Source organism: Condylostylus longicornis, unplaced genomic scaffold (genome assembly GCF_029603195.1).
Source record: "Condylostylus longicornis isolate FDR11 unplaced genomic scaffold, ASM2960319v2 ptg000017l, whole genome shotgun sequence".
Lineage (NCBI taxonomy): Eukaryota > Metazoa > Arthropoda > Insecta > Diptera > Dolichopodidae > Condylostylus > Condylostylus longicornis.
This window is the reverse complement of record NW_026577986.1, coordinates 2,758,659-2,771,774: the sequence shown is the minus strand read 5'-3', so window position 1 is coordinate 2,771,774 and position 13,116 is coordinate 2,758,659. Positions and strand designations below refer to the sequence as shown.

Here is a 13,116-nt window from a genome sequence, read left to right as displayed (position 1 = left end):
ATATGTAATAAAATTTTGACAACAAAAAATTTTTATTTACTTCTGTTTTGATGTGTATGTGCAGAAAGTTTTTCTTGAATGAAATTATTATTAAGTAGATACCACTAAATAAAATATTATGTCTCCTATATTAAATATATGCATGTATACATATATATTTATAAATTACACAAACACATTTACAAATATCCTTTTTCATAAATCATGTTGTTATATTTTTCATAAATTCACAATTCGCACTTTACCGAAATTCTATAGTACAAGAACTCTATTAATCTCACTATCTAAAATGAAAAAAGCCCACACACTGTAAATTAAATTCTCTCAATTTCTCAATTTTTTATAAAATTATTTTATTCATATAGGTACTCTTTCTTTTCTTTTCTGTATAATTAATTTAAATCTGTTATTATATTTCTTCTTAAAGGTTATCTTTTCCGATTGATAATTTTAATTTATATCTCACTTAAAATTTAATTTCATTACTCTTTAATAAAATAAAAATTAACTATTTTTAAAATTAATTTATATTTAAATAATGTTTTTCCAATTTTTAATTCATAAAATACAAAATTTTTAAGTTTTTTTTCACTTTGCAAAAAAAAAACAAGTTCCTTATATTTTTTGTTTATATTATAAAAAATGACAACATCATCATCATCATTTTGACAACTCAGAGAATATTCTTTGAAAAGGTAAACGAGTCTCGAAATTGAGTTTGCGTATTCACAATATAAGAATCCATTTTAATAAATTTTTATTACTTTCATTTATTTTTTGTTTTCCTTTTTTTAGTTTTATTATTATTTTCGTTTTCCTTGTTGAGAGATGATAATGAATGTTAATATTAAAAAAATATACATATATATTTTTCAGATTGTATTTTAATGAATAAGTGAAATTAAATTAGAATATCTTTTACTAAAAAAAAAAGTCAAATTTAATAAGAATTTTAAAAAAATATACAAAATATTTATGATTCATAAAAACATTTTTTAACGGGGACCAGTCACACCAGTGAAAGTATAAAAAATGAAAAAAAAAAAAGAGTATGTAATTGGCGCTCCTCAAAAAGACGACGACGACAAAAGATGAGATGATGATTTTTTTCTCAAATATTAAATTTATGGACTAATACAAAAAAAAGTCAAGATTTTTAGATGAATAGCAAAAATTAATAATTACCGAAAATTTTAATTTAAACAAAATTAAATGAACATTGGCATATGAATATTTATTTTTCTATTGATAATTTAAAATAAATAAATTGCACATTTTTAATTTTTATTAATTCTTATTTACAACAAATAAAAAAAGTTCTTGTTGAACACAAAAATTTTTCCTTTTTATAATTTATTTCATCTCACAATTTATTTCATTCTTAAAATTTGTTTTAATTGTATTTTCAAACCTTTTTTTCAAATGTTGAACACTTAAATAGTATTGTGATTTTAATTATCTCAAAGTCTAATTTTAATTTTTACAATATTATCAAAATTTTGTTTAAATGAAATTTCATTTCTTTATTATCATTCACAATGCAACAGAATTACAGAAAAAAAAAAAAATTAACCAAAATCAAACCGACGTTCAACATTATATATTTTTCCGTTCGTTACGTTCTAAATCTCACAGGAAACTAAAACAAGAAAACTTTATTTTGCTTTTGCTTCGTCTCCGCCTGTATAATTTATATTTTGTGTATTTTTTTATCATATTATTTGAAAAAGAGAGAAAAATTTATACAATCGCAAGAATAATACACACACAAACACTTTCAATTTAATATGAATTTCAAGCGGGATGACATTTCATTGACGTTGAAAAAGAAACAATTGGAATTAAAATTGTCATATTTTGACAATTTTCTATACCTGTAAAATATTGTCAAAAAATTATATCGTTTTTTTCAAAATGTTTTTTTAACGTTATAATTTTAATTTCAACTTTAGATGCTTGTTACATGCTTAGACAACTCTTTGTTGTTATATTCAAAAGTTCTAATCTCTAACCTTTGAATATATTGCTCACAATTATTTTAAAAGAATATAGACAAAAAATCAGTTTGAACTTCAATTAAATTGATATTCCTAATATTTAAATTAAATCGTAGAGTTCTGAAATTCAAGTCTTTTCAATAAAAAACTATCTCCGCTAAAGAATTGAAGAGTTGGAACCTGTTTTAAGAAGTTCACATTGAAAATTCTAAAACTAGTTTTCAAAGATTTTCTTAATTTATTTTAATTCAACAAGAAAAGAAAAAAAATTTTTCTCAAATAAATTCACTTATTACAAAATTTTAATGTTCAATTCTTAATTACATTTTGTTTTTAAGATTAAAACTTTTAAAGTTTTTATATGAAAAAAAAAAATCTTTTTCTTTGAAATGGATTACATAACCACTTTTCCTTGTGATATTCCAATTAAATATGAACAATTAAATTTTGCATTACTTTACAATTTTGTATTAGCGAAAATTATATAATATGTATAAAAGAAAAACAAAATGAAATGATTCGTTTACTACTTAATCATTTGAAAACTTAACAAAAGTTAGGCATATAGTTAAAAATAATGTAAAAGAAAACAAAATTTTGTAAATTTTTAACTCATTTTTTAACGCCCCATGCATTATTATTTGGAACTGGAACTCTACGCTGACCTGCTTCACGTTTCATAACCTCCATTATACTCATTGCTGGAAGCCAGGACTAAAAACGTAATAAAATATTAATTTTTTTTATATACTAGAAGGCGATAAAAGCTACGCTTACCCTTTCTCTATATGCTGTAGCGACAACATTACGATTTGGCTCAGCATCATAAGCCTCAGAATCAACACCAAACATACCACACATTTCATGCACTAACTGACGTTTTTCACGATTCATAACGGGGAATGAATGGCGCCTTGATTTTTGTTGACTTTGTTTGGCTAATTGAACTAAATCAGTTAATGCATCATGTATTGTTTTAACCAAATGCGGATCTTTTTTTGCCCAACTTTTTACGAAATCGGAATAACGGGTTAAAAGTTTTTGTGAAGTATCTGGATTTCGTATTTGTAACCCAATGGCCAAACGACGATTGCGTTCTAGTACTTTACATTCATCGTTACATTCAAGCCTAATATTATTTAATTAAATGTTAAATTGTATAACGGTAAAACAAAACATAAATGTATATAAAATATTACGTTTTATTGTTAGTTGGCTTCATTGGTCCCATAATATCACTTAGTTCAATGGTGTTGCCTCGTTGCATTTCAGCTACAGACGATGCTAATGCTGCCGTTGCGATTCTACGATATTCTCTAACAACCTCTTGACATGTTCGTTGTTGTTTACGGTTTCCACATTCACACTGTACTTCAATTAATTCTTTGCATGGCGTATCAGGACATTCACCGTCATGGCATGGTGCCATACATGCATGACCACAATCATATCTTTTAGTTTTACATGACTGTTTGCAAATGTCGGATTCTGCTTCACAGGGACCATCATGACATAGTTTAATGCATTTATGACGGCCACAACGTAAATCTTTACCACATGGCATACCACAAGTGAAACTTTCTTGATTACATGGTATTGTTTTTCGTTGTTCATGATGACCAAAACACCATTTTGTGGTTAAAACAAAACATGGTGGACATTGTAATGCTGAGTGACAAGTACTGTAATTTTACATTAAAACCAAAATTATTTTTATATTGCATTTAATGACATAAAATCAATTTAAAATATTTTTTGATTTAATAAGAAACTGCCAGCAAATTTCCTTACCAATAATATTAAAATTCTAATATATCTTCAAAATCTCTATGTTTTTAATTATATAATAATATAAATACTACATTAACCATAATTTATCTCAAAGAGTAATTATAGAAACAATTATAAATTTTCAAAAACATCAACAACAACACATTTCAACAAGTCATTTTTAATAAAGTTATGATTAAATTGTTTATAAAAATTTTTTGAAATGGAAAAGTATTAAATCAAACTTTCGAAAACATCACAACCACATATTGTGCGTCTTATTTTTAAACTACATTTTATTGTGCGCTTTTTCCACATAACTTTTAATATATCAAATCATTTAAAAATAGAAGGCATTATTATTTTTTTTATTTTTAGAATCTTGATTTAGTTTGAGGCAATTGATTAAATCTAGGGCGTAAAGCACCGGCTCCCGCATTGCTTTTACTATCTTTGTCAGATTGTGCACCTAAAATAACACCTTCATTTCGTAGATCTTCTTTCATTTGTGCATTCATTTCAGCAACGTCAATAACGCGCGAGTTTTTTCTATATTTATACCACCAATACTCAAATACAAGTGTGATACAAGCCATTCCAATACCAACGAATATAACAATAAACACACCTCCAATGTTTTGTATAGAAATACCATCAGATTGATCTTCCGGTTTATCACATTTTGATTGAGCTTCATCATCTTTCCACCATTTTTCTTTTAATTTTTCCAGCTGTCTTTTATTTAGCAACATTAAAATTGCATTATTAAATTGATCTTTTAAATGTGATCCTTGTTGCACTGCAATAGCATAAGGTTTTCTTGAAAATTCTTCACCTACCACTTGTAGATCACAATTTGTCATTACTAAATATCGTATGTCTGTAGCATCACCTAAAAATGCAAAACCAGTTGCTGTTGTTGAATTTCGTACTCTAGCTATAGCTTCTTGTAAATTAGCGGGTAAACCGGCTTCTTGCATTGCTTGCCACATTTTTGTATACTTATCACTAACTGGATAATCCCACACAGCTAATTTTGAACGTTCTAGCGGTGTTAAAGAATCGTTCAGAGATAAATCTTTCCAAATTTCATAAAACCTTTGTTCTATGTCAGCCATTCGTTGAAAATAAGTCATAGCTGACGAGCCGTTCAGCGGAGCATACAAAATTTTATATTGTTTTGCTAAATCATCTAAGCTTTCTACTGGAGTATCTAATCTAGAAACAGTTAAGAAAGCCGCTAAATTAGCCGTATATGAAGCTATAATAATAAAACCAAATAACCACCAAGTGGCTGCAACTAAACGTCCAGATAAATTTTTTGGAGCTTCACCACCACCTTGGGGTGTTAATGAAGTCATACAAAACCATAAACATTCTTTTAAATTAAATTCACGTTTTTCATCATCATCTTTATATTTTTCTCGATTGTTTTGATAACTGTAAGGCGACCATCTATCAAATACCCACATTAAAAAACTGGTAAAAAAATAAGCAGCCAAAATACATAACCAAACATTTGTTTCTAATACCGTTAAAAATTTGAATAAAGAACTTGGTGCTGTGGGCCTTTGCATCATAATTGTTATACCGACTAAATCGTAATATGGTACTGTGAAATCTATTACAATTTCTCTTTCAGCCATAACAGACATTGAACCTAATCCAATATCAGCTTGTTTGTCTATTAACTTTCTTACAATACCATTCCAATCACCGTTCTCATCCATATTACCAAATTTTCCGTCTTCAACTTCATAAATTTCATAATCAAATTTAACAATTTTTGCAATTTCATCGATCAAATCTATACAATAACCTTTATATCCTTTAGGTGAATTTTTGTCTTTCATTATGAATGGTGCTTGTACTACAGTATAAACTCTGTAAACAGTATCTGCTGTTAAATTATGCATTTGTTCAAGATCTTTAACATCTAATGGTGCATCTAAACCAGCTTTCCATGACCCAATAGACTTTGTATTTACTGAAGCACCCGAACGTATTGATACAACACTTATATCCATTTCATATTTCATATAACTATGACCATTAAATGGTGTTCCAGGTGTTGATTCTAAATAAAATTCACCATATGTTGTTGGCTCTTTTATATTTTTAAAGTAAGTGATTAAATCTATATTTCGCTCCGGGGTATTATTACCCTCATATTCGTCACATGTTAAGTATTTCATATTTTTAGGCCAAGCACCAGCTTGTAAAAGTTCACGTATAGCTAAAAATGTTCGAAGCGTCAAGTCAAAATAGAAAGCGGATGAAATTTCTGGTGGTTCTTTCAAGTTGTATGTTGTTTTTAACATTCCAAGTTGATCACGACTCGTTACATTTCCAATCGGTCTAAAATATTTTTAAATGAATAAAAAATTTAAATTATTTGCAAACATTGTTTTTTAAATAACAAGGAGTTTTTTTACTAATACATATTAAAAAATAAAATCAATTCTATTTGAACAATACGAACTAATATTTTAAACAATAAATTGGAAAGCAAAAGGAAAAAAAATACTATTAACATTAATATTATTCTTTTTTTTAAATTTTTAATGCAACCTAATTTTTTTAAAATACTTTCATATGGAAAGCTATTTAGAGGTCAAGAATTACTATCAAATATATTATGTTAGTACAAATGTGTGAATGTAATATATAATATAAATCTCGTGACCAATTAAATACTATTCTTATTTGTTATTATTATGAAACATGAATAATAAAATACAATTTAATATTAGAATCAAGGAAAAAGGTAACTATCCTTAACAATTTGGGTGTTGATTGAAATTTTTTTTTCAATTTATTTCAGTATTATTGATAAAAATATCAAAGAATTTTTCCAGTTTTTAATAGATTTTTAGATTATTCACCGCATTTATTATTAAATATTAAAGTCCACCAATTTCAATAAAAGTAGAAAATTTTTCAAGCAGGAATGATTTTTATACAGTCTGTCCTGCCCTTTGTTTTATTGCCTGTTTTATAAGACAATGTACCTAAATTTAAAGATTTTACTATTTTAACGTTTTTTAAAAACTAAAATACTTAGGAATTTAAATTCGAATTAGTTATTTATTTTGCCGATTTTCCATTTTCTAATACGAAAAATATATCGGTAAATATATAATGAAAAATGTTGCAATTCAAAAGAAATACCTACTAATTAATATTATTGAGAAAATATATTAATATATTGAGAATTAAAATCATAATTGTTGTAATTGTTTTTTATTACTTACTTCAAAAACATTACCGTTGCATTTTCACAACTACACGATAAATCCCCATTGTATTGAGTTATCGCATGCCATGCAAAATTTCTTTTAAAGTATTCTGAACGTGCTGCTTCTAAAACTTCCTTAATTGATTGTAATTGTCCTAATATGAAGAAATTATTAATATCCAAATTTCTCAGTTTATCAATTTGTATCGATTTGTCAGCTCCTTTGGCTATTTGTGTTATAACATGACGGCACGGTATATTCTGTATTAATGATTTATATTTATGATCCATTACAAAGTTTTCATCATAAAGTATTGCAGCATTTGTTATATTCATGTAGCTAACAATTGTTCTTACAACTTCCGGCATTATATCAACTGGTGGCATAATTTGTAATAAATATTTTTGCTTACTTTCACTTAAATCACGCCAATTTCTTAAATCTCCCTCTTGACCATATGATGCACTTATAGTTGGTAATCCAACAGCAGATGTAAATGATTTAACTGTTTCTGAAGCAGTTCCAGTTTTAGTTGTATCCAAAACAACATGTGGTGGTGCATTAGATTTAATTGCCTCATTATATTTACTACATATTGCTTCTAATAGATTTTTTGAATCAGTTCGATTCCCCTCAACGTAAAATACTTGAACTGATACACCAAATCTTGGATTTTTTTTAACATAAGTTAAAGCAACTTCAAGAGCCTTTGAGGCCACGTCATTATCTACTTCATTTACAAATAAAACATTAATATTTTGTGTAGTTTGAGCATAAATAAAATTTTTAAAACGAAAACTAATTATGATAAAAAGTTTTAAAGCGAAATTTAGTTTCAAAAACATTTTAATGCTTTTTGAAAAATCTCAATTAAATTAAGACGGAATAAGACAAGCAAAAAAAACGTTATCCGTATATTATTTTTTCTTTTTAAATCAACGCAACAAAATCCAAAAAGCAACTAAAATAATTTTCTTAATTTACTAGTTTTAAATTTCATTATAAAAGAATTGAACGAGGGCTGCCGTTTTACAATTCCATAGAATAGTTGACTTTACAAAAAAAAAAAAAAAAAAACGGCGCTTTCAAGTTTAAAAGCCCGATATTGTAATACTATAAAATACTATGCCAGTCTATGCTAACATACATTTAACCTTCGATTATCAAGATATTTTACATGTACCAAAACACGATCCAATTTTGGCTATACGAACTGAGCCACCATTAGCGAAATTTGTAAAAGAAATTTGAGGCTGAGTGATTGTTCTAAAAAATTACAAATATAGAAACAAAATTGTTATTCAAAGTTGACTCTCAGACATTTCACTACAAGCATATTTCAAAAATCTTTATTTGTAAAAAAAAATATTTTGATTTCTTTTTACAAATCTGAAAAATTTTAGCACAGAAAAATTAATACAGACGGGAAATAGTGCATTTTTCAATGGGTTTGTCATTTTTGTGTTTTGGGATTAACTTTCAATATGGAGAATAATGCATAGAACCCTTATTGAATAGCGCAGAGAATTATTTTTGTTTATTTTGATGTTTAATAAAATTGAAAATAAAAAAAAATTATATCTATAAAACTAAAAAAAATAATTAAATTATAAATTTAAAAATAATCGCGGTATATATACTCATTATTAAAAAGGAGCTTTTCTATAACTTAAAAATCGGAAGATTTTATCAAGTAATAGAACACCGGAGCACATGTTAACAAAAGGGAGCAAAAACCTTGTTCAGAGCTTAAACGACAGCCCTGAATTGGATTGCAATTTATACCTTTTGTATTGCATTCTATTACGTTTCCTAGGCAACAACGGGAAATTCCAATTTAATAGTGTCAAAAAAAGAGAAAGCAACGAAGTTGTCAATTTATGAAAATAAAAGCGCATGAGTCGAGAAATAAACCCATAATTTATAAATTAAATTGAATATTCATGATTTCATCAGCTAAGAAGAAAATTATGTGTACCAAAGTTTAGTATAACAACTCATTTAAAAATTGGTACAGTTTATAAAAGTAATATAATTATAATAGAAACAATTATATAACTTGCAATAAACCATGGGGAAAAAACATTAACTTAAAATAAACTGAATAAGTTTCCCTTACTGTTGAACAGGATGATCACAAGGATGTTGTCTTGTACATGGTTGATCGCAAGCTGGTCGTTTCGTCCCGCACGGTACCGGCGGATAAATAACATTTTTACCACATTCACAGTACAATTCATCAAATGAGCTACGATAGCATGGTGGACAATTCCCCCGATGGCAGGGTTGATCACATTTATGCTTGCCACAAGTTAAAGTATAGTTACAAGGCAAAGGGCAAATATGATCTATATCAATACAGCATTCTTGATTGCATTTATGTTTTCCGCAACTTCGTTTTTTCGTACAACGCTTTTTACAACGAGCATCATCAGCTCTAGTCGACAATTGGCGGCATTTAATCATTTGATCCATATGACCGCATCGACATTTTACAGCTAAAACATAAATTAATTATTTCTATATAATATATCAACTATTCCAAAAATTACCAGTCTGCTTATTACAAGGTGGACAATTCCCAACGTGACATTTACTTACGCAAAGATGAGGTTTTGCTGAAAATAGTTTCACACATTTAATTCAGAATAGAATATTGATTTATTTATTAAAATAAAACTTACAAGGTGATCCACATTTTAAAGTTTTCCCGCAAATACCGGTACAGACAGGTATTGGATCTAAACACGATTTCCTTTCATCTTTTGCTATGGCCATTTTCCCACATGGACAAGATGTGATTAATTCGGGAATCATTTTACATGGTCTACAATCACCTTTGTGACAAATATCTTTGCATTTATGATTTCCGCATGTCAAGTCTTTTCCACACAATTTACCGCAACTGTATGTTTTCTTTTCGATTGTATCACGTGTACATGCAACTTGTCTCTCATTTTTGCCACAAAAACAAATCTGATCAACTTTGTGTGTACAAGCGGGACATTTCCCTTGATGACATTTTTCTTCGCACGTATGTAGTTCACAATTTAATATTTTCTCACATTTCAAGTCGCATTCAATATCTCCTTTCAAATAACACTGCATCGATTTTACAGTCTTACCACAACCACATTGCCGAGTAATAAGTGCTTGACAGGGTGGACAAGGTCCTGGGTGACATAATAATGTACAAGGATGAGAGCAATTGTCTTTACGGCCACATAGCTCTCCACAACTGTGAGCTAAATCATTACGGTTATATTCAGGATTTTTTACTTTACCACAAAAACAATAGTATTCCCTCGGGATTTGTTTTAAGATATTCTGGCAAGCAGGACAACGCCATCCATCTTCCGATTTTGAGCTTGATGCCCATTTAATTATGCAGTTTAAATGAAAAATATGATAGCAATTTAAACAGCTCCAAACATGTTGATGTGTTTTAATACTTTCAACACACACAAGGCATTCAAGACGGCGGGCTTCTATTTCTCTTATTAATTTTTCTCTCTGCGATAGTTTTTCATTTTCTGGACTTTGAGGATTTATAATAAGCTGAGGCCGTTTCGGACTATCTTTTGTTGATCTTGGAGATGAATGCTCTGAGTTCGATTTACGTGGCGAATTTTGAGTATGAGAGTTTGAATTGTTATTCCCCGAATGTGATGATTCGTTCAATTCCGTTACCCGATTACGATTCCAATTATCTCGGCGCTTACTATGCCTATGATTATCATACTTCTGATATTGATTTCGTGCTTGATTATTTTGAGAGCGTCGATTATTATAATTATTGAAATTTTCTGAACTATTTATTTCCGAACGTTCAGAACGATTATTATTATAAGATTCAGTATTATTACGTTGGTATTTGTCATTTTTTGGCCAATTATGATTCTGATTATTTGAACTTTTATGAGTTGAAGTCGAATTTTTTGTGTCAATTGATTTTGCCTCTTCTGATATAGTTTGAGCATTAGAATTTGTACTAGAGTTTAAAGTAAAGTTGTTAGTTGAATCTTCTAGATTTAAATTATTGAATCTTGGTATGAATTCTGACGCAGTTGCTTGTAGCATTCCACTAAAATTAAAAGCACATTTAATTGTATATTTGAAATTTTCAATTTATATATTATTTCTCACCTTGTAGAGGGATAAAAAGTGTTGTCAAAGAACCCTTGATTATTGTAATTTGAATTGTAAAAGAATGGGTTCGCCGTATCATTAAAACTTGATATTCCATTATAATACAGTGGATTATTAAATGAATAGTTTTGATTGCTGGTACTAGGAACCTAAAAATTTCAAAATAATTTAGTGACATAATAAATATCTCAAATATACTCACAGAAGGAAGGTAATTATTTTGATCATAATTTGGAAAACATGTGCCCATATTGTTGTAATCATATAATCCAGTATTTCCTCTAATTCTGCTATTATAATAGGAATCTTTAAAGAACCTATGCACTGAACTTTCTAGTATTGGATTGTTGTTACTTGAAGAAGACGATGTTGAAGTTAAATTTCCAGATAAAGAATTTGTTGATGTTGCGGTTGTATATTGATACGAATTTGGGATCCCCGAAGGACCTGCTTGATTTTGTTCGTTACTTTGCGAATATTGTGACATTTTGATATTTTATCAAATAACTTTTAATTATCTTATGCTTTTTAATGTTTAACCAAGTTTATATATTTACTGTTTAATTTATATTGTGTATTATTAGGTATTTTTTGCTTTATTAGGTAGGATATTTTAAATTCTTTGATATGGGAATATTATTTTTATATATTTATTTTAAATTATATCACAAGTTTAAATTTTCTTTTATATATTATATTAAATGTAATGATAATTTTTATTTTTCTCTTCTTTTTGCTATAAATATGTTATTTACTATGTACCTATGTATATATCTGTATACGAATATGTTAAATTCTCTACCAGGAAAATAAATTGGCAAATATTTTGTTTTATATTATATAATACATCTATTATTATAATTTAATATCCACTAAATTTATATATACTAGGTGTTGCTTTATAATATACAATTTGCAAAAATTTTTAATAGAACAAAAAATTTTTGTTTTAGCCAAAAATGGCAAGGCCAATGGCCTTTTTTCAAAAAACCTTTAAAGGCCTTCAGGTACCAAGGTGTTTTTTATTTGTCTTGCCCTTATTAAGATTTAATACTATATCTAAAATAAAAAAAAATCATTAGCTGATTAAAGAAAGAGCACTAGTTAGTAAAAAAAATTTCGCAAGCTTGCAAATTTATGAAGTTATTTCATGAGAAAATATTTCTATGACGCGGCAAGTGAGGTTAGAGTTCTGATAAGATTTTCACGTTCCAAAATCATTTATTATTTCTTTGGAAAATCATTTCAATTTATTTGCGAAACCTTTCATTTATTTTTAACTAAAGTATACTCACCTAATGAAAATATTATTTTTATAAAAAATATGAAATTTAATTTGGAAAGTGATTAACACACAGCCTTTTTTATATTCAAAATACTCACGAAATAATAGCAGAATAGAAAGTTCGTTTCAGTTTGGTTTGAAGTTTTATGAACTTTCAATCAAAAAAAAATGAGTGAGAGTGACATTTCTTGGGCAATTTTTTTCATTGGGAGATTTTTAGTTTGGAAATTTGAAGAGAATAATACATAGTTTTGAAAATTCACAATAAAATTTGATTCCTCACATTCTGAATATGTTCACACTATAGGAGAATGACATGTTTTCCTACTCGACATTTTGTAGAAAATCGGGTTAACATTACATTAAAATATTTCCAGCTTCCATTTTTTTTTTGTTATTTATTAAAATTATTTTAAAATTTAACAAAATGAACATTTTCAATTTAGTTTTTCAAAGTAAAATATCTGAAAAAAAATTCTTTCAATATTTCTTTTGGCTACATGAAAAAAACTCAAAAAAAAAAAATCATTTGCAAAAGAGGTGCCTTCACAAAACTGAATTAAATTTCAACTCAGTTCCAGTTAACTTTTTATTTTAATATTTTGACAAGTTACTAATTTTAACAAATACTTTGACGTTGTCAAAAAATGTGATTAAAAAACAGTTCTTTTATAGT

At 27.5% G+C, this 13,116-nt stretch overlaps 2 protein-coding genes across 3 annotated transcripts; both read right to left on the bottom strand.

The window, feature by feature from the left end:
- Window positions 1-2,256: 2,256 nt before the first annotated feature.
- On the bottom strand, window positions 2,257-12,587 carry LOC129606154 (protein shuttle craft). 2 transcript variants are annotated; one of them, XM_055516289.1, is made up of 9 exons: window positions 12,451-12,587; window positions 11,358-12,214; window positions 11,153-11,304; window positions 9,691-11,090; window positions 9,559-9,624; window positions 9,126-9,504; window positions 3,197-3,679; window positions 2,775-3,126; window positions 2,257-2,711 (listed from the first exon to the last, which is right to left on the bottom strand). In XM_055516289.1, the coding sequence occupies exons 2-9, from the start codon at window positions 11,640-11,642 to the stop codon at window positions 2,610-2,612; spliced, it is 3,219 nt and encodes a 1,072-aa protein (XP_055372264.1). In that variant the 5' UTR covers window positions 11,643-12,214; window positions 12,451-12,587; the 3' UTR covers window positions 2,257-2,609. The 2 variants fall into 2 exon arrangements, with proteins under 2 accessions (XP_055372264.1, XP_055372263.1); XM_055516288.1 differs by having other exon boundaries at window positions 12,539-12,563.
- Window positions 3,726-7,955, bottom strand: LOC129606155 (ionotropic receptor 25a). The gene is made up of 2 exons (XM_055516290.1): window positions 7,022-7,955; window positions 3,726-6,125 (listed from the first exon to the last, which is right to left on the bottom strand). The coding sequence occupies exons 1-2, from the start codon at window positions 7,849-7,851 to the stop codon at window positions 4,142-4,144; spliced, it is 2,814 nt and encodes a 937-aa protein (XP_055372265.1). The 5' UTR covers window positions 7,852-7,955; the 3' UTR covers window positions 3,726-4,141.
- Window positions 12,588-13,116: the final 529 nt, after the last annotated feature.

What these genes read in the sequence shown, in the direction of transcription:
- LOC129606154 (XM_055516289.1), bottom strand. Translation starts at nt 11,642, where the DNA reads ATGTCACAATATTCGCAAAGTAACGAACAAAATCAAGCAGGTCCTTCG. An exon ending in ACTTTTTATCCCTCTACAAG is followed by an intron (nt 11,091 to 11,152) that starts GTGAGAAATAAT and finishes TTTTAATTTTAG; the next exon opens with TGGAATGCTACAAGCAACTG. An exon ending in CTACAGCATATAGAGAAAGG is followed by an intron (nt 2,712 to 2,774) that starts GTAAGCGTAGCT and finishes TTACGTTTTTAG; the next exon opens with TCCTGGCTTCCAGCAATGAG.
- LOC129606155 (XM_055516290.1), bottom strand. Translation starts at nt 7,851, where the DNA reads ATGTTTTTGAAACTAAATTTCGCTTTAAAACTTTTTATCATAATTAGT. An exon ending in GCAACGGTAATGTTTTTGAA is followed by an intron (nt 6,126 to 7,021) that starts GTAAGTAATAAA and finishes AAAATATTTTAG; the next exon opens with ACCGATTGGAAATGTAACGA.